We start from the raw sequence: 21,037 nt of genomic DNA, 5'->3' as shown, positions 1-21,037 counted from the left end.
GAGGATAAATAATTGCAAATCATATATGTGAATGAACGTGAACGCACTTAATTCGTGTTTTCAGTTTTTTTTTAAATCATAACTTTCAAACCGCGCATCGAAATTAAGATCTGTTTTCACTGTTGGAACCCTCGCGACGTGCTCTTTAAAAGTAGATTCCGCATGGGGATGTTTCGACGAACTAGTTTTCTTGCCAACTAAATATCAATGTCTGTGCAACTAGACTACATTGCCGCGCGAACTGAGTATATGTGTGTGCTAATAGTCGTGCCAACTAAACATCAATGTGTGTGCAACTAGACTACATTGCCGCGCCAACTGAGCATGTGTGTGCCAATAGTCCTGCCAACTAAATATCAATGTGTGTGCAACTAGACTACATTGTCGCGTCAATTGCATTTGTGTGTGCATCTAGTGTCCTGCCAACTAAACATTAATGTGTGTGTAACTAGACTATATTATAAGCCAACTAAGTATATGTGTGTGCAACTAGTCTTCCTGCCAACTAAACATCAATGTGTGTGCAACTAGACTATGTTACAAGCCGACTAAACATCAATGTGTGTGCAACTAGACTACATTACAGGCTATGACAATTCATATGCGACTTAGCGGACCAGATTGTGCAACTCTGTGGCCATGCATGTGCCAACTAGGACTACTATGTGTGCAACGGATGCAGCTCCAAAACTGGGTTTGAAAAAATTGCACCATGCAGTACTAAAGTTGCACAAAGCAGTACTGAAGTTGCACAATATAGCGCCAAAATTGGCATCAAAAAAAATTCGTCAAAACATACCCATGGGGATCTAGTTTCAAAGATCTCGTCGCAAAGAATTTAATAGTGAAGACGGATCTGAATTCCGACGCGCAGTTTGAAAGATTTGGCTTTTTAAAAATTTGAAAACCAAAATAGTTGTATGTGAAGCTGTTTCTTTTAAGTCGGACTAACCAATATGAACACATTAAATACTAATAACGGCATGCACTAGCAGAAAAAAAACAACTCATGTATGGCTAGGAAGCCCGACCGCTCGTTGTCTCCAAATAGTGCATATGCACTTTTTAATTTTAGGCAAATCTTATAGATAAACAGATGTCATTTGATACATAGAATAAGAATTTTTTCACTGAGTCTAGGCCAATGTTTTTTTTTCTTTGAAATGTGAAGGATTGATCCCTATCCTACATAGGAATAGGAATTCATTGCAAACCAAAGGACTCCAAAGAAATTTTTCCTACAAAGTTCCTATCATTTGCAATTCCTACAATATTCTTACGAACCAAAGGAGGCATGATAAGAGACTAGGCTGATATACTTAGGATGTGTTTGGTTCACATCTATATTTTAGGGCATTTTGCATACTTGTCCTGGTTGGGTCAATGCAAAGTAAAAATCAACATTTGCATATAGTTTGGTTGCCTGCATTAGGCTCCATGTATGAGGGGGCAATTAGTTAGCACGTTGTTTGGTTGTCTGCGTCGCTGCTGTTAGACAAACAACACGTTGTTTGGTTGCAATGACTAAAGATGTGATCATCACTTCTCATTAGTGGTGACATTATCACACACTGAACATTGTCTTGTCCTACCTAGGAAACAAATGACAGCTTATCCTACCTACTAGTAAACGATAGTACAAATTATTAAAAGCCAACATGGCTGAATAGGAGAAAGTTCAACGATGCTAACTAGGTGGAAGTTCATCCTCTTCCTCTTCTTCTGCTGCTACTATGCTGCTTCTTATTCTCTTCTGCTGCTGCCTCTTCTTCTTCTTATTCTTGTTTTTCTGCTTCAGATCCTTGTCTGACCTTTGTTATACCACATTGCCCGAGCTTACTCCAACCTGTTGTTCTTCCACGGTTCGTTGTCGAACGCCTCCACACCATGGCCAGAGCTGATCACCACATCAGGAGTCACATCTTCCTCCTCCGGCACAAGTTCATCAATTCCCCACTGTAGAATCCAGTCGTGAATGATGCAACATGCATGAACAAGTTTGATCTGGGTAGGATAAGGGTGGAATGGCTTCTGATCCAAGATCTTAAACATATTCTTCATAGCTCCAAATGCCCTCTCGGCTGTTACTCTAAGGCTGGAGTGTCTGAGATCGAACAGTTTATGAGGAGTCCTAAAATAATTCCTACCAGAGAAATCGTTCAGATGGCCTGGTTTTTTTGAAGGGTGGAAGAACACCTGGCCAACATGCATAGCCAGCATCTCCTAGGTAGAACTTGCCATCGGGGATGTTGATGCCATCATGACGACTCATCTGTCACTGAGAATGTTAGCATCATGTGCTGATCCTTCCCAGCAAGATAGCACATATGTGGACTTCAGATTGAAGTTAACAGCAACAGGCACATTCTGACGTGTGTAGTGCTTCCTCCCTCTATATGTCGCAGCTTGTGACCTCGGCACTCTGGCAGTGACATGAGTAACATCTATTGCTCCAATGCAATCCTGGAATGGCATTACAAGATGCTGGAATGGCTACAGCATAACAATAACAACATATCAAGGCATGAACTACATACTATCAGTACTCACCTTGAAGCATGGATACCATCTTGGGCTAGTGCGAATTTTGGTAGGAGTCTGGCTGGGTGGTGACCTGATCATCTCTCCTATGAGCTCTCCAACATCATACAACACTTGCTTGAAGTACCTAGAGATGGTCTCCATTGATCTCCTGAAGGTGTTTTGTACAATCCTGAATCTTTGGTTATGACCAACAACATGGAGGAAGATGGCTACTCGCTCTTCCACGGTGATGTGGATGCTATCTTCTAGCAGCCTCCTGCTCCTGAACGTCTGCACAAGCATGGCGAAACGTGCTCTTCACTTTCGAAACATCCATAAAGCCTTTATGTCGTTGTAGTTGTAGATGTAGTTCAGATTCGCCATCCTATCTTGATCCCGGATTAACATCAGACCATACGAAATGAGCGGTTTGTCATTCTGACGAACAACTCTCTTATGGACCAACAGGATCCAGGCTTGAACCATAGCTATCAGCGTTGCTGCTTGAACTAGAATCTTCATCCGTTCATCCACAACCTAAGCGACATCCATGATGCAGTCAACAATGGCGCGATCGACCCCAAACACTCCTACCAAACGACCTAACAGAGGAGAGGGAGGGGGTAGCTTACCAGCTTTTGGGTCGGGGGAGGCATGGCCGGGACGAGGATGTCCGGACATAGTCAGAGAAGAAGGGGAGAAGCAGCTGCCGCTGCCGGGGAGCGCTGCTCCAGCCACCAACGCCGCCGCCGCCGTTGTCGCAACCGCAGATTTGAGTCGTCGGCGCCGCCGGTGCCAATAACAGAGGAGGACTCGTCCTAGATCCAGGGTGAGGGTATATTTCGCGCCATCCCGGCTCCGTCGATTTCCCCCTCTCGCCATCTCCGACCGGACCCCCCTGCACCGCGCCCTATGTCGCGTCTTCCTTTTGTGATCGACTCAGCCTGGCTCGCTGGAAATGGCCGATTCGAGCGTTCCCAGCGAGCCAAGCTCTGGGGTGCTTTAAGTTTCATGCTGATGCGAGACAGACCTGCTTGCACGTAACCAAATGGCCCATTTTCATCCCGCCCAGACCTGGTTGGGCTGCATGTAGCCTACCAAACGTGTCCTTAATTAACTTGAGGAAAAACAAGAAGAAGCTAGATTAATACGGCCATATACTATATTTTCCCATGCTATATCAGCGAACTGTATATTCCTAGAGCTATCATAATGAAAAGACAAAAAGAATTTGCCTAGACGGTGTATGGAGATGTCGGCGCCACCGCCACTACAAGAAATACGCTCAATTATGACTCCCCATTTTGGTCGTTGATTCGTCATTGCTTTCGTTTATTGACCTTTTTTACCAAATTCAGAAGGTCAATACTTGGCCGTCAAGAACAAACAAATGTGACCTTTTCTGGAATTTTGGTCATGGCCGCCCTTGGCCAAAATATTGGTCATTAAATCTTTGACCAAAATATTGGTCATTAAATCTTTGACCAAAATTACGATCATTATTAATGAGCCTAGACCATGTAGGATTTGATGTGGCCAAGCCAACGTGGCAATGCCCACTTGGCACACGTGATGACATGGCAAAAATGATGACATGGGCGCCATGTAGGATCTGTCGAAATCAGTTGTTTCAATGAGCCAAGCCCAATAATTAGCCCATTTTCATATTTACTTTTGGGCCACAACTATGGGCGAAGCCCATTAATTCGGTTCATTTTTAGATTAACTTTTGGGCCACAACCATGGGCCTAGCCCAACAGAACCGTTAATGTTTGTTCTTGGGCTGAGGTGTTGTACAACCCATTTATTAATTGACCCAACCCTTTTCTCTAAATGGTCCAGCCCACTCACACAATTTAGTAGTTTCGGTCCAACCCTTATTCAAGGGAGATCAACATTTCATTGGACAATTTGGTAGTCAACCAAAAGCACGGGAGAATATAATTTAATAATAATATAATTCTCAAAGTAACACAGCAGTATCATTACACCATAGGATCTAACACAACAGAATGAACAAACAGCACAACATTTCATCAACCTGTCCCAGCAGTATCATTACACCACATGTTTATAAGATAGTACCAACCAAAATAACACAACCAATAACTTAGTATCTTGTACATGAGCATCCAAAGCAGATGCAGATCTGTTGAGTTTCCTCTTGGAGCATGACTCAAGGCCAACATTTCAAAGGAATGTGCTGGAGGGACATTCTTTAGTGAGAATGTCAGCAACAACATTTAATGCTGGCAATAACGTATGGAGGCAAATATACTTCCCAATGATATTTACAAGGCTAATGTATTTCTTACTAAGGTGCATACAGATGTAGTCGAGGATGGGGCACTCTTAAGTTTGAAACACTTCAAACTTAAGAAATGAGAACAGACAATAGACATCAGGTTTGCAAGCTAAAGCAGGACACAGAGTAACTTCTGTGGGACACTGAAATTCTAGAATACCAGGATATATTAGATTTACTTTCTTTTTTAGCTACTGAAAAAACAAACAGTTTACTAAGCTAGGATAGTGGCAGAAATACTAATCCATGTGAGCAGGATCTGATGAATATGACATGAAACACCAACATTGTGAAACTAGAACTACAGGAAGAACAAAAGATAGAGTAAAAATGTTTAAGAAAGGGAAAGAGGGCACATTTGTCACATCAGAGTCAGTATATTTCCTTGGAAATATCATCATAACCCTGCAAAGAACAATGTGCATCAGACAAGAACCACAAGAGATAAAGCATCAAGACAAACTGAGTACGGTGTCCACTTTATGCTACAACATCATCATCGGGATTACAACAACATATAGATACTCAGTGCTGGATGAGACCATATACAATACCACTACAACAAAGTAGGCTGCCGCACACCGCGGTGCACCAGCGTACTTGATCTAGCCTCCTGTTCATGAGCGTGTCAGCCTCCCACTCCACGGTGGGCAGCTCGAAGCTAAACCAAACCAGCCAGGTCACAACGGTTAAGTGACGCTGGACTAGACCGCCCACGAGCGGGAGCACCCTAAGGCGAACCACACCTCATGCACTTATGCACCTCACATATTAAAAGTTTGCATATTAGAAAAGGAAGGAGGGTATTAATCTACCATTTAAAAAACACTAGATCAATTGTAGATTAAAAAATTGATAGCAGCCCATATTCATTTACATGAGACATGTCATATGATTGCATGCCAGAAATGACATCAAGGAATGTAAACTGAGGCATTAGAGTTGACATCAATACACCGCTAAATTGGCTATTAAGCAAGTTTAGGTTTCTTAAGAATGAGAAATCTGCTCCTAAAATAACAATGCTACGTGCAGACTTGAAGAATGAGATGATAGGTTATTTACTACATAAGTATGATTGCGCCTAAGCAAAATACCATTCTACTACCACAACCATCCTTTATTCTCATTTTCCCTTTATTCTCAAGTAGTTATATTTATTTTCTTGATATGATTAGCAAACCGATTAAAAGAATTAAAGCATGAATGCCAACACAATTGGAGTGAACTTAGGAAAAAAACATTGCAACCATGAGAAAATTGTGTCTAGTGTATATTAAGATCAACTATCAAGTAAATATATGTAAGGAATATTCTCGTGAACCATTGTCGGCCAATTACAGCTACATAATTATCTATTGGTTCGCCCATCTAATTTGCCCCAGAACAGTTTTCCGTTTTCGCTCTCTCTAGCAAAGGGCATATGTGACTCAACAAACAGTTCTGCATAATAATAAAAATGATATAGGATACTCCATTTGAACTACAAAGAACCTGTAGGTTTACTTGTAGATATATCTGCCATGTAAGTAGAAAGAAGTGATAGATACATGTAGATATAGAAGGTGGTCATGTTAGATGGATAACTCATGAAACGGCCTTTCACGGGTCAGGAATTATATATGTCTCTTGCAGTTTGTTCATATGCAGGTAGGGCTATTAAGAATCCCACAGCAGGGTGTAGGAAAAAAATAAAAAAGGTATCCTCAATGTCTGTTTTTCTTAACAGTAAGGGTGGTATATACTTGGTAAAATATATTGCATCAGCCCTTGGTTGGTTCCTGGGTGCAAACTACTATGGGAAGCATCACAATATACAGAAGTAATTTCTTTCTTAAACGGAAAAGTATTTCGGCATGGTGCACCAATGAACACATATGCTCAATAGGCATCCTATTGATTTAAATAGACATTTTCTAAAAGCTGCAGATACCCCCTTTCACTACAAATAGAAGTTCTATGGAATCTAAAATTTTGAGCACCTCTATATACAGTGAGCAACTAAAAGACTTATCATATAATATATGATAGGATGTATGCATGATAAGAGATGGATTGACGGAAAAAGTACGTTCATGCACATAATGGAAATCTTCTCACTGTCCAATAGTTATGTATATAAATAGCAGGAAAAAATGTGTGTGTGTTCATGCACAGAGTGGAACGGATTATGAAGTAACCGATTAAACATTAGTTGTACCACCAGTTCCTGATTATCCACATATGCATTGGAGCTCACCATGTGTGGGGGTAGGGGGAGGGGAGAAGGACGTCCCACAATAGCCCTTTCTCCTCATCAGAGCAGCACATGCACAAAACAGAGCCTTCAACATGTCTAGATCGGGAAGAGGAACAGAAAAATTAAAAGGCAGAACAAGAAAGGTGAACCTTCCATGATGTCACGTATTAGGAGGAGCTCCTCTCTCTCCGGCGATGGCCTTGAATTCCTTTCTTTGACACAATACGCACACGCATCAAGAGGAGAAGAAGAGAAGTTGTAGAAGGAGACAGTGGGAGGAGGGATTCGCACCCTCCAGGGCTCCTGGCGCTGGGAGGGAGGCTCCATGCGTGATGTGGGAGAAGGAGCTCCATCTCCATGGGGTAGTGGTGGAGCTGCGTCGTTCATGGCATCGGGACAGGGGAGGAAGAAGCCTTACCATCCTTGGCGTCCCGGTGCTCGAGTGGCGATGGCGCACTAGATCTGCAAGGGAGACGAGATGATGTGAGGGAAGAGACAGAGGAATGTGACGAGGAGTGGGGGGACTCACCTAAGTCACTGGAGCAACGCCGGAGCCACGTCGGCGACGTGCTGGCCCAAACCCTAGCTGTTGGGCAGGGTCACGCTTGGCCGCTGGAGGACATGCATGCCGGATCTGGCCCGATGGGAGGAAGGAGTGTTGGGAGGGGGCACGGTGGTGTCCTTGGCGCCGCCGGAGGACGCTGGGATCGGGCGCCGTCGGTGGTGGTGGTGAGGAGTGGTGCGGGGGAGAGGGAGAGACGAGCGAGAGAGGAGCGATGGGTGGGTGGGTGGGATTTCGCGTTCGCGGGATGGGTCTTCTTTATTTATTATTCGCGGGCTGTGAGATTGAAAACCAAATGAAATCGTTCGCGGGCTGACCCAAAACTCTGTGCGCTAAAGTGTGAGTCTGACTTTACCTCACTTTTTTTCTTTATTATAATTTCTTTCTTTCTTTTCCTAAAAAACTTCTATTCCAACCTATACTTGTAACAAAAAAAGAATCAACTTTTCCCAAGGCATCAAAAGGGAACAAAAACTTAATTCCCGTCACCACTAAAAAAACTTCCCTTCCCGGGCGCGCATGGATGGGGCGCTCCCATCGCTCCCGGCCCGGGCCTAGCCCCCCACGCAAAACCATTACACGGGCCATCTCTCCGGCTTACCCCATCACTCTCGACGACGGCATGTGCGGCGTCCTTCACCACTAAACGACGGCATGCACGGTCAGGATTGGATACTTGATGACGATCCCTGGTGGAAGCATGGTGTTGCAACCCGTTAAATTTTTGTGTTGTATGTCGTTCTCTCGACGGCGGCACACACAACATCCCTCATGATCAGACGTCAAACAAAAGGGGACATGACCTTCCATGACGCTACAGGGGTCCTCGACCATCAAAAGCCTGACACCATGGCTCCCGCATCGGTGGCATCATCATGGAATGGCAAACAATGTTGCCAAAGGGAGTTTACATTTTCTTTGCAAAAAAACAAAATATCAATTTCTATATTTGGAGTGTCAAAAGACATTTTTTGTGAAGAACCTACCAAATATTTGTTCTAAAATGGTACCGCACCATTTTTCAAAAGTATTATACCATATTTTATGTATAATTGACCAAATGGTTGCCCCTCAAAAGCTTTCAATCCACCTCTCGTCAAATTGATAAAATTCTATCGATTCAACAAGAACCATGTCAAATTTGAACTATAGTTCACTACTGCAGGATGCTGCTAACGCGACACTACGATCAGAGACCCTTCGACGAAACTGTGTGCGATGCAATAATCGCAAACGGAGGTGTAAAAAAACCGTCAAAAAAGGCGCAAAACATTTGCGATGACGGATGCATCAAACACGGTTCAGATTTTAGTTGCGTGTGCGATCCAGGACATACGGTTCAGTTCAATTAACAGTTTTCCATGAGTAGGAACAAAAGAAACAGGCAGCCAGATGAAGGTGTGTGCGATGTACAGCATACGGTTCACTCGGATGAACTGTTTGTGATTAGGAAACACAAAAGAAACGGTCAGCCAGATCAAGGTGTGTGTGATGTACAGCATATAGTTCACTCGGATGAACTATTTGTGATTAGGCAACACAAAAGAAACGGCCAGCCAGATCAAGGTGTGTGCGATGTACGACATGCGGTTCACCCGGATGAACTGTTTGCGTTGAGACAAGAGAACATAAACGGTTCAATATAACAAATTCCATAAATATTGCAAGGTTTAAATTCAAAGATTGCAACGCCCAAATTCAAACATTGCAAGCTGTGTCATTTCTGAAAAGGGATCAGCCGCTGACAAGTCATGTATGGGTTTGACACAATGATTTCCAATTGCTTTGCCATATGTTCTTCCCATATGAACTTTGGCATTTTTGGAGGCACTTCCATTCAACAGTACCAGCCGGATCTGCTGATCATACCATTGATCTTTCCTAATTAAATGCGTGTTCAACCTCAGTACACTCAGCACCTTTGCTCTGGCAAGAAAGAACCTGGCGAGTGTAATCTCCGGTGGGGTCCCTCGGTAGGAGTTCAAAGTAATATTTGAGAGATGCAGATCCAGGCATTCGATGTGATTGTCGTTATAAACATCATCCACCGGGCCTAATATGCACTGCAAAAGAAGAGAACGTGTTAGTGCCTACATGCAGTTTTGAACACTGCTACACGCCCATTTGGTTTGCGGGATTGGTAAAATGCACCAACGTGCCATCTTCGATCTGGCATGATTAACATGGGCATTTGATTACAATCTAAAAACATGTAGCCTTCTTCACAAGAGGTTGGATTGGATGAAAAATTCCCTAAGAAAACTAGTACAGATGAATCCAAAGGAGAAATTCTTATGGACGATTGTAACCATATGAATGAAGCAACCAATATGGGGTGGGGGTGTATGTCCTAAAATCCTCCAAAATTCCTTCAGAAATAGTAGTACATTGTCATTGTGAACTTGGGAAAAGGTGCAAAAAATTGAACTCCCTTATGGTTAACATTTAACAGGAAAGGAACATCACCTCGATATACAGCTTCTTCAGGCACGAAAAGCATCTCAGGCAACTGAAAACTTGGTCCAGGTTGGGGACGACAGATTCTAGTGCCAAGACCTTCACTGTGCCCAGAGTCTGGGTGAAGCTTCGCTGGATGACATACGAGTATACATCTTAAAAACTAGTTATAACGTTGATATCAAGAAGGAGAGGTATATAAGGCGACTATTGTACCTGAAAGTTGTAGTATTTGACAGACGAGTAGCCCACCACTTTCAATTTCGGCGCAGAAATGACATTGATTCTTCTTGGACCTTGTCGATCAACTACAAATAATCTCTCAAGTGAAGGTGTGTCCTGGATGACCATATCGTGGTCCACCTTTTGTGATCTCTCGTTGCAGCACCAGCAACACACATAAATAGTGCGGAGAGTCCTGGAGGTGATGTGAAAGGTACTCGACCAATTCATCACCTGAAGACGAAGGAACTCGAGTGCAGTACAGCCGCGGAGCAGGCGCTCCATGTCATCCTTTGGGATGCGGACGGCGACGAGCTCGAGGTGCTTCAGTCGTGGTAGAAAAAGAGCGGGCGCGTCACTAAGGGGGGATGGCAGTTCATGAACTTGGCAAGGCGCAGCGTGGGCGCGAAGCGGAGCACGGACGTTGGCAGCAAGCTCATATGCCCATCATTATAACTTAGCTTCTCGAGCTGATCTATGGCGCGGGATCGGAACCACTCGTCAAGCTTGCCTCGCTCCCTGCCATTGGAAAGGAACTTGCCCACGATAAGGCATTTGATTGGGCCATGGTGACTGCTGAGGATCTGGGAGAACGCATCCAAGCTTTGGCGATAGCCATGGCAGAGCTTGTGGGCGTGGAGGAGGTCGACAGGGGTGCGGAGCCATAGGGTGCGCCACCGCCGGGAAACAGCGGTTGTCCTCGCCCGATTTCTGATTGGGAGGAGGGATATGATGACTATACACATATCATCGGGGAGGTTGTTGATGAAGCCTAGGCCTGCTGGAGTCGCTTGCAGTTCTTTCTCGACCCGCCTCCGCTTGTTGGCAGCCTCGTTCTCCACCTCATCGGCGGGGACGGGAACCTCTATCTCCATATTCATGCCGTGCTCCGGTGCTTCAACAGCCCCGGCGTCGCCACTCCCTCCGATGGGGCGCTTCGGCAGCATCCTCGTACACTGACGGCTTTGAGGACACAGAGCGGCGTCGAGGATGCGGGCGCAGAGAGAGGAATTGTGTGTGTGGCGAGGATGGGGGGTGCGGCCGCTCGGCGGCACCATTAATATAGACCAGTGGGAGCGAGGCGGGCGGCGGTCCAAGGCTGTCTCGCTTCCCGGTGAGAACGACTGCTTAATCTCTAGTATGAATGAAATATATGCTTAATTACTGAATTTTAGTTGCAAAAAATAGATGGTGATACTGATTTTTAGCTGCATATTTTGACAAATCGTAGTGTCTCTTGGCTTACCGCCGAAGTCTGGCTTTAATTTGCATACCGTAATCTGAACCGTTTGCGTTGAAGAGATGTACAGATCCTGCGTTGAACATCTTGTACGCTTTCCGGTGAGCCTACGCACCGGATTGCGGTCGCACGCCTCCCGTTCAGTCAAGCAGCTATCCACACGGCACCTCCTATAGTCATTAAAACCAAGACACATGGCGTCACGTGAATGGTTAACCGAATGCACACAGTTTGAATTATACAAACGTTTGAGATATTAAATGGCAGCTATTTTTTTCAGAATGCCTTTGTTGGCTGTCATTATTCGAGTGCGCCTTCTCTCAAAATGGACACAAAAAATACCACAGCATGTCGGGTGCCCTTCCATGATAGCATGCCAAGTTTCATGAATTTCAGACGAGTTTTGAATTTGCTAGAATTTGAAAACCAGGCATCTCACTGTTTTCCCGGCAATCAACGGTGCCCTGGTGTTTGAATTTCATTCCCATTTCTTGCATGGGACCTAAGCATGCACCCAATGACACATATTTGACTTTTCAACGAATTTATATGCACTGGAGCATGCGCATGTAGTTCAAATTTGAATTATGCACATAAATGCATTGAGAACTCAGTTAATGCATAAAAATGTCCAAACGAACCCCGAAAAATCACAAACATTCACACAACACTCTTGTTGTTCTATGTTGACATGAGAAAAATACTTGAAAGCAATAAGAGGCAATGGATATCGTTTTGTCCCCAAAGGTGGGACATTCCCTACCGAAAACCATCATGCTTGTTGTGAGAAGCTCCGGTTTGTGAGAAGCATATACCCAAACCTGCCCCAGATGGGACAAAATTTGTACCACGGCATGTTGATGCTGCTCCATGATAGCATGCCAAGTTTCATGAATTTCGGATGAGTTTTGGATTTACTAGAATTTAAAAACCAGGCATCTCACTGTTTTGCCGGCAATCAACGGTGCCCTGGTGTTTGAAATTCATTCGCATTTCTTGCATGGGACCTAAGCATGCACCCAACAACACAGATTGGACTTTCCAACGAATTTATATGCACTGGAGCATGCACATGTAGTTCAAATTTGAATTATGCACATAAATGCATTGAAAACTCAGTTAATGCATAAAAATGTCCAAACGAACCCCGAAAAATCACAAAAATTCACACAACACTCCTGTTGTTCTATGTTGACACGAGAAAAAAACTTGAAAGCAATAAGAGGCAATGGATATCGTTTCGTCCCCAAAGGTGGGACATTCCCTACCGAAAACCATCATGCTTGTTGTGAGAAGCACCGGTTTGTGAGAGGCATATACCCAAACCTGCCCCAAATGGGACAAAATTTGTACCACAACATGTTGATGCCGCTCCATGATAGCATGCCAAGTTTCATGAATTTCAGACGAGTTTTGGATTTAATGGAATTTAAAAACCAGGCATCTCACTGTTTTGCCGGCAATCAACGCTGCCCTGGTGTTTGAAATTCATTCCCATTTCTTGCATGGGACCTAAGCATGCACCCAACGACACAAATTTGATTTTTCAATGAATTTATATGCATTGGAGCATGCACATGTAGTTCAAATTTGAATTATGCACATAAATGCATTGAAAACTCAGTTAATGCATAAAAATGTACAAACGAACCCCAAAAATCACAAAAATTCACACAACACTCATGTTGTTCTATGTTGACACGATAAAAAAACTTGAAAGTAATAAGAGGCAATGGATATCGTTTCGTCCCCAAAGGTGGGACGTGCCCTACCAAAAACCATCATGCTTATTGTGAGAAGCATATACCCAAACCTGCCCCAAATGGAAAAAAATTGTACCACGACATGTTGATGCCGCTCCATGATAGCATGCCAAGTTTCATGAATTTCAGATGAGTTTTCGATTTACTAGAATTTAAAAACCAGGCATCTCACTGTTTTGCTGGCAATCAACGGTGCCATGGTGTTTGAAATTCATTCCCATTTCTTGCATGGGACCTAAGCATGCACCCAACGACAAAGATTTGATTTTTCAATGAATTTATATGCACTGGAGCATGCGCATGTAGTTCAAATTTGAATTATGCACATAAATGCATTGAAAACTCACTTAATGCATAAAAATGTCCAAACGAACCCCAAAAAAACACAAAAAATCACACAACACTCCTGTTGTTCTATGTTGACACGAGAAAAAAACTTGAAAGCAATAAGAGGCAATGGATATCGTTTCGTCCCCAAAGGTGGGACGTTCCCTACCGAAAACCATCATGCTTGTTGTGAGAATCTCCGGTTTGTGAGAAGCATATACCCAAACCTGCCCCAAATGGGACAAATTTTTTACCACGACATGTTGATGCCGCTCCATGATAGCATGTCAAGTTTCATGAATTTCAGACGAGTTTTGGATTTACTAGAATTTAAAAACCAGGCATCTCACTGTTTTGCCGGCAATCAACGGTGCCATGGTGTTTGAAATTCATTCCCATTTCTTGCATGGGACCTAAGCATGCACCCAACGACAAAGATTTGATTTTTCAACGAATTTATATGCACTGGAGCATGCGTATGTAGTTCAAATTTGAATTATGCACATAAATGCATTGAAAACTCACTTAATGCATAAAATGTCCAAACGAACCCCGAAAAATCACAAAAATCCACACAACACTCTTGTTGTTCTATGTTGACATGAGAAAAAAACTTGAAAGCAATAAGAGGCAATGGATATCGTTTCATCCCCAAAGGCGGGACGTTCCCTACCGAAAACCATCATGCTTGTTGTGAGAAGCTCCGGTATGTGAGAAGCATATACCCAAACCTGCCCCAAATGGGACAAAATTTGTACCATGGCATGTTGATGCCGCTCCATGATAGCATGCCAAGTTTCATGAATTTCAGACGAGTTTTGGATTTACTAGAATTTAAAAACCAGGCATCTCACTGTTTTGCCGGCAATCAACGGTGACATGGTGTTTGAAATTCATTCCCATTTCTTGCATGGGACCTAAGCATGCACCCAACGACAAAGATTTGATTTTTCAACGAATTTATATGCACTGGAGCATGTGCATGTAGTTCAAATTTGAATTATGCACGTAAATGCATTGAAAACTCACTTAATGCATAAAAATGTCCAAACGAACCCTGAATAATTCCAATTCTTTTATGATCACTGCAGATAAAAGGTCTAGCAATTCAAACATCGTCCATGGCCCCTGTGACCCCATTATGTAATGCAAATCAAGACCAAAACTCAAGTAGATCCCACATAGTTTATTATAACCAACCATGTGAGATGCAGCATAAAATATCTTCGGACCGTGTCTGAATAAGGGACCATGTCTGATGATATTTTGCGCGCCAGTTTTTTGGCTGAAGTGATTCCAAATTTTCGGCTACCGCGGAAATATCTACCTCCCGCCCCCTCCCCTTTACCAAAAGCCACATTTCCCCTCTTTCCACCTACCTTTCCAAGTTGAAACCTTCTCTCCTTGCTTATAGCGCCGCCGCCTCCTCGCCGGCGACCCTCCTTCACGCTGCTCGGCCTCGCCTATCCAGGCAGGTAATCCACACCCGACCCCCATCCTCCTCCTTCTTCCACATCCCACATGGCCCGACCGTCGGCGCAAGCGCGACACCTTCCACCCAAATCACCGACCCCTCCACCAAATAAGCGCCGGCCTAAGCCATGGTGCACGCAGTATAGCCAGGACCTCAAGGAGCATTTGACAGCGGAGAAGCAAATCGCGGCCGCAAGCGCGGATGAGGCCGCGATGGCTGCCATTCGTGTCGACCCCCAGATCTTGGAGGAGCACCTCGCCAACGAGGCCACCGTTGGCGCCTCGCGCGCCAACGCCGCGACGCGGTTGGCTGCTTTAAACGACAGTTCGTGGTGTTTTCTTGAGGCCGCCGTCGGTGCCTTCGACGAAGACTACGAGGTGTTTTCTCAGCGTGCACGTGCTTACCTCATCTCGAGAGCCAGCAGGTTGGTGCCCGGAGCGGCTCAGGCAACTCACCACTACAATGAGGGCACCCACGATGCAGAGGCCTCGCCCTCTTCCATGTCCAAGGAGCCAATCGTCATCGATATCTCCGACAATGAGGAGTAGCTTGTCTTATTAGCTCACTATAAGGACCCATGTTCAGTTTGCTAGCTACTGCCTTTCCTTAACAAATTCTAGTGAACTGTGCTATCTACTTTTACCATGCAATCTTTTGTTATAGTGTATATGTTCTATATGTCGTGCAATGTGGTGTTCAATTAACTGCTTGGTTCAATTCTGCAAATGTGATGTTCAATTCTTCAGGGTGCAATATTTCCAAGTTGTTAAGCATGCTTGGTTTGGTTAACTGTCTGATCTTCTATTAGGAGTATGTTATATTGTTCAATTGGTGTTTACTTAACTGCTTGGTTTATTTGTTGTGGCTTGGTTCACTTGTTGTGGTGTTTAGTTAACTGCTTGGTTCAATTCTGCAATGCGATGTTCAATTATTGTGGCTGCATTCTGTTATTGTATACCATGTGAGGAATAAATCGAATTTGGCTGTACTAAATACATGAGAAACAAATACAATTGCTATATTTCCAAGTTGTTAAGCATGCTTGGTTTGGTTAACTGTACGATCTTCTATTAGGAGTATGTTTTATTGTTCAATGTGGTGCTCAGTTAACGTTTGGTTCATTTGTTGTGGTGTTTAGTTAACTGCTTGGTTCAATTCTGCAATGCGATGTTCAATTGCTGTGGCTGCATTCTGTTATTGTATACCATGTGAGGAATAAATCGAATTTGGCTGCACTTAATACATGAGAAACATATACAAGTGCTAATATTTCCTAGTTCTTAATCATGCTTGGTTTGGATAAATGGGTTTTCCATGTGGCTTGAATTAATCTGATGAATCTGCAATGTGCTTATTTATCATCAACATATTTTACTGATAGCATGCGAACCCTTACTTAACCTGATGACTAACTACCTTATATGTGTTGCAGGTAAACAATGGGAAGCACTGAGGTTTACAAGATGGTACTAACTATTAGACCTTGCCTTTTTGTATTCCTTTGCCCCATTTCCAATATAGAGAAGATATTTATGCACATCCTTGTTTTCAGGCTTCACTGATGATTACCTCTCAAACCACATCTGTGGTCAGGAGGCGAGGAAAGTTTTCATACAACACCCACGGTTCAATATTGAAGTGTTCCTGAAGAGGTTGAAGGATGGACGGTCAATCATCCACAGGCACTGGCCTAAAGTTGCAAAGACCTTCAACATGAATGAAGGCTCAATATTCGCCTTCCGCTTCAGCAGTTTTCCAGATGAGATGCATCTCTCTATGTACCGTCTAAGATGCTAATTTCGAAAGGTTCTAAATGTTGCATGTGAAACTTGCTGCTGGTGCAGTTGTGTAATGGGGTAGCTGAGTGCTGAAGCTATATCATGTTGTACTCTGATGTATTTCAATTATGAAATCCCGCTTCCTTAATATGGAAATGGAATATATTATGTGCTTAATATGAATGTCAATTAGATTAGTAAATGGATTATTAATAATAGGGCAATTAGGTTGCTAATTGGGTTTTCCTATTGCAAACGGTTAATGAGAAACCACCGTGGGCGATGACCTCAGGCAACGCACACAGTTTCTAGGAATAAACCGTGTTGGATCAATGAACAATCACACACGACATTCTCTTAAAAACTGTTTGCGTTGCGCCACCTTGCGCAAACGTTTTCCTTGGAGCGACCGTGTGGAATGTACATACGAACGGAAACGTTTAGCGGGGACTGACCGTGTGGGATGTACTTGCGACCGGAAACAATTTCGCCGTATAATTGTATTTTTAGCTATACTGTACGTATTTCCGTATTTGCGCGCTCGCCGGTCGCACACGACCTCATTTTGCCGAACGTGTGTGCCAGGAGGGCATATCCCCGACGGTTTCTGGGTCGTGTGGGAAGGACCCCCTATCGCCTACACTCACTTGCCGACGGTTCCAGATGCCGTCGCGGAAAGGGGTTAAAACCCGTTTGTTTAGGACCGACATGCACCAGTGGTTGTCTCATAGTTTTCTCTTGATTTTTTCCCAAAATCATTTTTAGGTAAATAAGTAGTCATTTCATCAGAGATACAACAAAAGTTTGTCAATATTCCAACCCTAGCTACGAACGATCATGCTTGCCATTTTGACAACATTTTGAAATCGGCATAAGAAATTCGAATATTTTTTAAAACCTTCGCATTGTGTCATTACATGTTACCTAGCTTCCGGAAAAAAATTAAGAAACTTGGACTACAATAAGTATTTTAAAAAAGTGTTCTCATAAATGATCTATCATGTATGAAGATTCATGGGTTTCAAGTCGAACGACCAATGTTATGGCTACATTCATGACATAGTTTGTTCAAATAATCTCATATTGTGCACAAGGGTGAATCTTGGAATGGCAAATAATGTTGTCAAAGGGAGTTCTGTTTTTATTTGCACAAAAAATATTCTCTATTTTCGGAGTGCCAAAAACGAGTTTTTTTGAAGAACCTACCAAATATTTTCCACTCCATTTAAAAATAATAATAGGCCATATTTTATGTAAAAAGTGACAAATGGTTGCATGTCAAAAGATTTTCATCCACCTCTCGTCAAATTGACAAAATTCTGCTGATTTTGGCAAGATTCAACCCCTAGCTATGAATGGTCATGCACGTCATTTTGACCACATTTTGAAATTGGCATAAGATATTTTAAATGGGAAACCTTCACATTGTGTCATTATATGTGACCTAGTTTTCATTCTAAATTTTCCGCTTAAGTCGAGAACATTTTTCTTTCTTTCTTTTCGTTTTCATTTTACATGTTTCATATATGTCAAGCACATTTTTAATACACGTTTAACATTTTCCAAATACTTGTTTAACATTTTTTAAATGCTTGATTAACATTTTTAATACATGATCAATTTTATTCACACACATTGTATATTATTTGTATACATTTTTCATATACATGAGAAACATTTCTTTATACACACTGAACATTTTCAAGCTATTGGTTAACACTTTTTGAATACATAGTCAACATTTTTATATACAAAATTTAAATATTTTTCAAATGTTTGATTAACATTTTTCAAAAACAGGATTAATATTTTTAATACATGGTTACATTTTTTCTATAGACATTTTAAGATTTTCAAATGCTTATTTAACATTATTTAGATACTTGTTTGACATTTTTTTCAAATGCTTGATTAAAAATATTAAACATGATCAACTTTTTTCACACCCATTGTATATTTTTTGTTGACATGATAAACATTTTCTTTATACACATGTAACATTTCCAAATGCTTGGTTAACTTTTTTTCAAATGTTTATGCGATTTTTTTTAAAATATATTTATTTAGAATATTTGGAAGCATAAAGGTAAAAAAAGAAAGTAAGAACAAAAACAGAAAAAAACAAGGTCGCGGCCCAGGAGTTGGCCGAGTCGGCGCACGAAAAAGAGGTGGCCTCGTCCCACGGAGGCCCAAGCCCGCTAGGCGCTCCATTTCAAATACTGGCTAGGCACACTTGCGTCAGCTGCTTCGTTGTGGGCTGATGGTTTGGTCCTGTAGGCGATAGCTAGGGGTCGTGAGTTCGACTCCGAGGAGCCCTTTTTTGCTGGTTAATTCGCCCATCTGAGTGTGTGGCTTGCTTGTCAGCATAGGCCACAGGTCAGATGTCCCACATGACATGTTTGTGGGATGGGTCCCACATGTCATGAACTATGCTAGTTCGTCCTGCCTGTCAATCCAACAGGTACAATTGACACATATGCTAAAATGACATGACACGTAGGCAAGAATGATGATGTGGACGTCCACTCATATAATTTCATCCACATTTACTACATCATGACCATCTAGATTGGTCGTAATCAGCTAGAAATAAGGCTGTCAACCACTCCTCGGTGCTTTATGACCATTTCGTCTAACGCAATTATGAACTTTTTGACAAAGATGGTCGTTATGGTTCAGGGTTTGAACCCTCTCATACAGCTTACGACCAGTTGGCTCAAAATGGTCATAGATTCATGACCATTTCTTTCAGGGTCATTGTAGAAGGTCATACTTTAGCATATTTCTTGTAGTGCGCCTCCATTGATGCTCTTGTGCTTGACCATGTTCTTGTTGTTATTGTCATTTTTAGGCAATGTTGTTGTCTTCATGTTCATTGCCATGGGAGGATTGCATTTTCTTTCCTGAAACCATTGTCTGTGACCATTGCCAATTAGGGCTACAAACAAGTCGAGCAGGGCTAGCCTGTCATGTTAAGGGCCTTGCGTGAGACCACAAAGAGGAGCCTTCATTTTTTTCACATAAACAACTATCTTTTTTTATTGCAATAGTCGGTATAAATATAGAAAAAATATTGCAATTTTGTTTAGTCAAGTAGAAACCGAAATATACTTTTAAGCACTTGAAGCTCCTGAAATCTATTTATCAATGAAATGTTCGACTTGTATCTAACCAACAACAAATTAACTTCAAAATCTTTTTCAGTTACTAGAATCACCTCAGCATGATCATTAAACAAGGAATCGACCCATGGGACTAGACCAAACGATGAACGAAATCGTAGGGCAGTGAGAAAATCAAATGAAATAGTACTCCTGGCGTATCCACCTTCCAAAGGAATTTGCGCAAACAAAAGTATTTCTACTAATCATTGTAAATTAACAAGGGAATAGTTGGGAATCCATCAAAGTCATCTTCATTTAATTTGCATTTGTATAAAACGGTTGGAAATCACATGCAAAAGGTAATAGAAAATCGTCATTAACTGGTGGTTTCAGACTGGGGAAATAACAGGAGAGGAGGGAGAAGAATGAAGTAACGAGTGGTTTTGGATAGGAATAGAGCCATATGCAACACATGCCCGCATGCACAAGCTGGGGAACATATGCTCGCATGCACAATTTGTCACGGTCTCAGTGACTCGGCCTCTTCTCCCGGGCATTGAATATTAGCTGGGCTTTTATTAATGGATGCGTCCAGCGAGCACACATTGGCCCGCTAGTGCTCTCGGGCGACCGACCATAAAGGCAACCACATGGTCCCCCTCATACCAAAAAGGTAAGTACACCCCGCCTAGCCCCACGAGACACGCGCTCTCTGCCAAGCACCTGTACACCCCCCAGCACGATCAGAGGGCCGTGGGGATCACGTGCCTCCCCCTCCCAATGCCTTCCTCCCTACAACTGGCCCATGCCCCTCCCTTTGCTCCACCCCAACTACCCCACTACATCTTCTTATTTCCCACGAAAGAACTCCCTCCCCCTGGACGATTTCCCATCGCCATGCCTGCCATGGCAATTGAAGCAAACTGGAACTCAAGTGGTTTTTCCTTGTTTTGTTTCCAATAAGAAGAGACAAAAGAGTAGGAATACGTACCAGGAAGCGCCAGGAGTAGGAAAAAGGTGAGGTTCCATTGAATTTCCTCCTC

At 42.9% G+C, this 21,037-nt stretch overlaps 2 protein-coding genes across 2 annotated transcripts; both read right to left on the bottom strand.

Moving 5' to 3' along the window:
* Positions 1–1,836: 1,836 nt before the first annotated feature.
* On the bottom strand, positions 1,837–2,220 carry LOC141021794 (uncharacterized). The gene has a single exon (XM_073497643.1). It carries the CDS (start codon positions 2,218–2,220, stop codon positions 1,837–1,839), a length of 384 nt encoding a protein of 127 aa, XP_073353744.1.
* Positions 2,221–2,268: 48 nt separating this feature from the next.
* On the bottom strand, positions 2,269–2,826 carry LOC141021793 (uncharacterized). Its single transcript, XM_073497642.1, has 2 exons — positions 2,551–2,826; positions 2,269–2,463 (listed from the first exon to the last, which is right to left on the bottom strand). The coding sequence occupies exons 1-2, from the start codon at positions 2,824–2,826 to the stop codon at positions 2,269–2,271; spliced, it is 471 nt and encodes a 156-aa protein (XP_073353743.1).
* Between the last annotated feature and the right edge of the window lie 18,211 nt (positions 2,827–21,037).

This window comes from Aegilops tauschii, chromosome 4 (assembly GCF_002575655.3).
Source record: "Aegilops tauschii subsp. strangulata cultivar AL8/78 chromosome 4, Aet v6.0, whole genome shotgun sequence".
NCBI lineage: Eukaryota > Viridiplantae > Streptophyta > Magnoliopsida > Poales > Poaceae > Aegilops > Aegilops tauschii.
The sequence above is the reverse complement of the archived record's forward strand: the minus strand, read 5'-3'. Positions and strand labels throughout refer to the sequence as shown.

Bases quoted from the DNA above. Each gene is read 5' to 3' on its own strand.
- LOC141021794 (XM_073497643.1), bottom strand. From the start codon at position 2,220: ATGCTGGCTATGCATGTTGGCCAGGTGTTCTTCCACCCTTCAAAAAAA.
- LOC141021793 (XM_073497642.1), bottom strand. From the start codon at position 2,826: ATGCTTGTGCAGACGTTCAGGAGCAGGAGGCTGCTAGAAGATAGCATC. The intron at 2,464-2,550 runs GTGAGTACTGAT...ATGCCATTCCAG, and splicing joins GATGGTATCCATGCTTCAAG to GATTGCATTGGAGCAATAGA.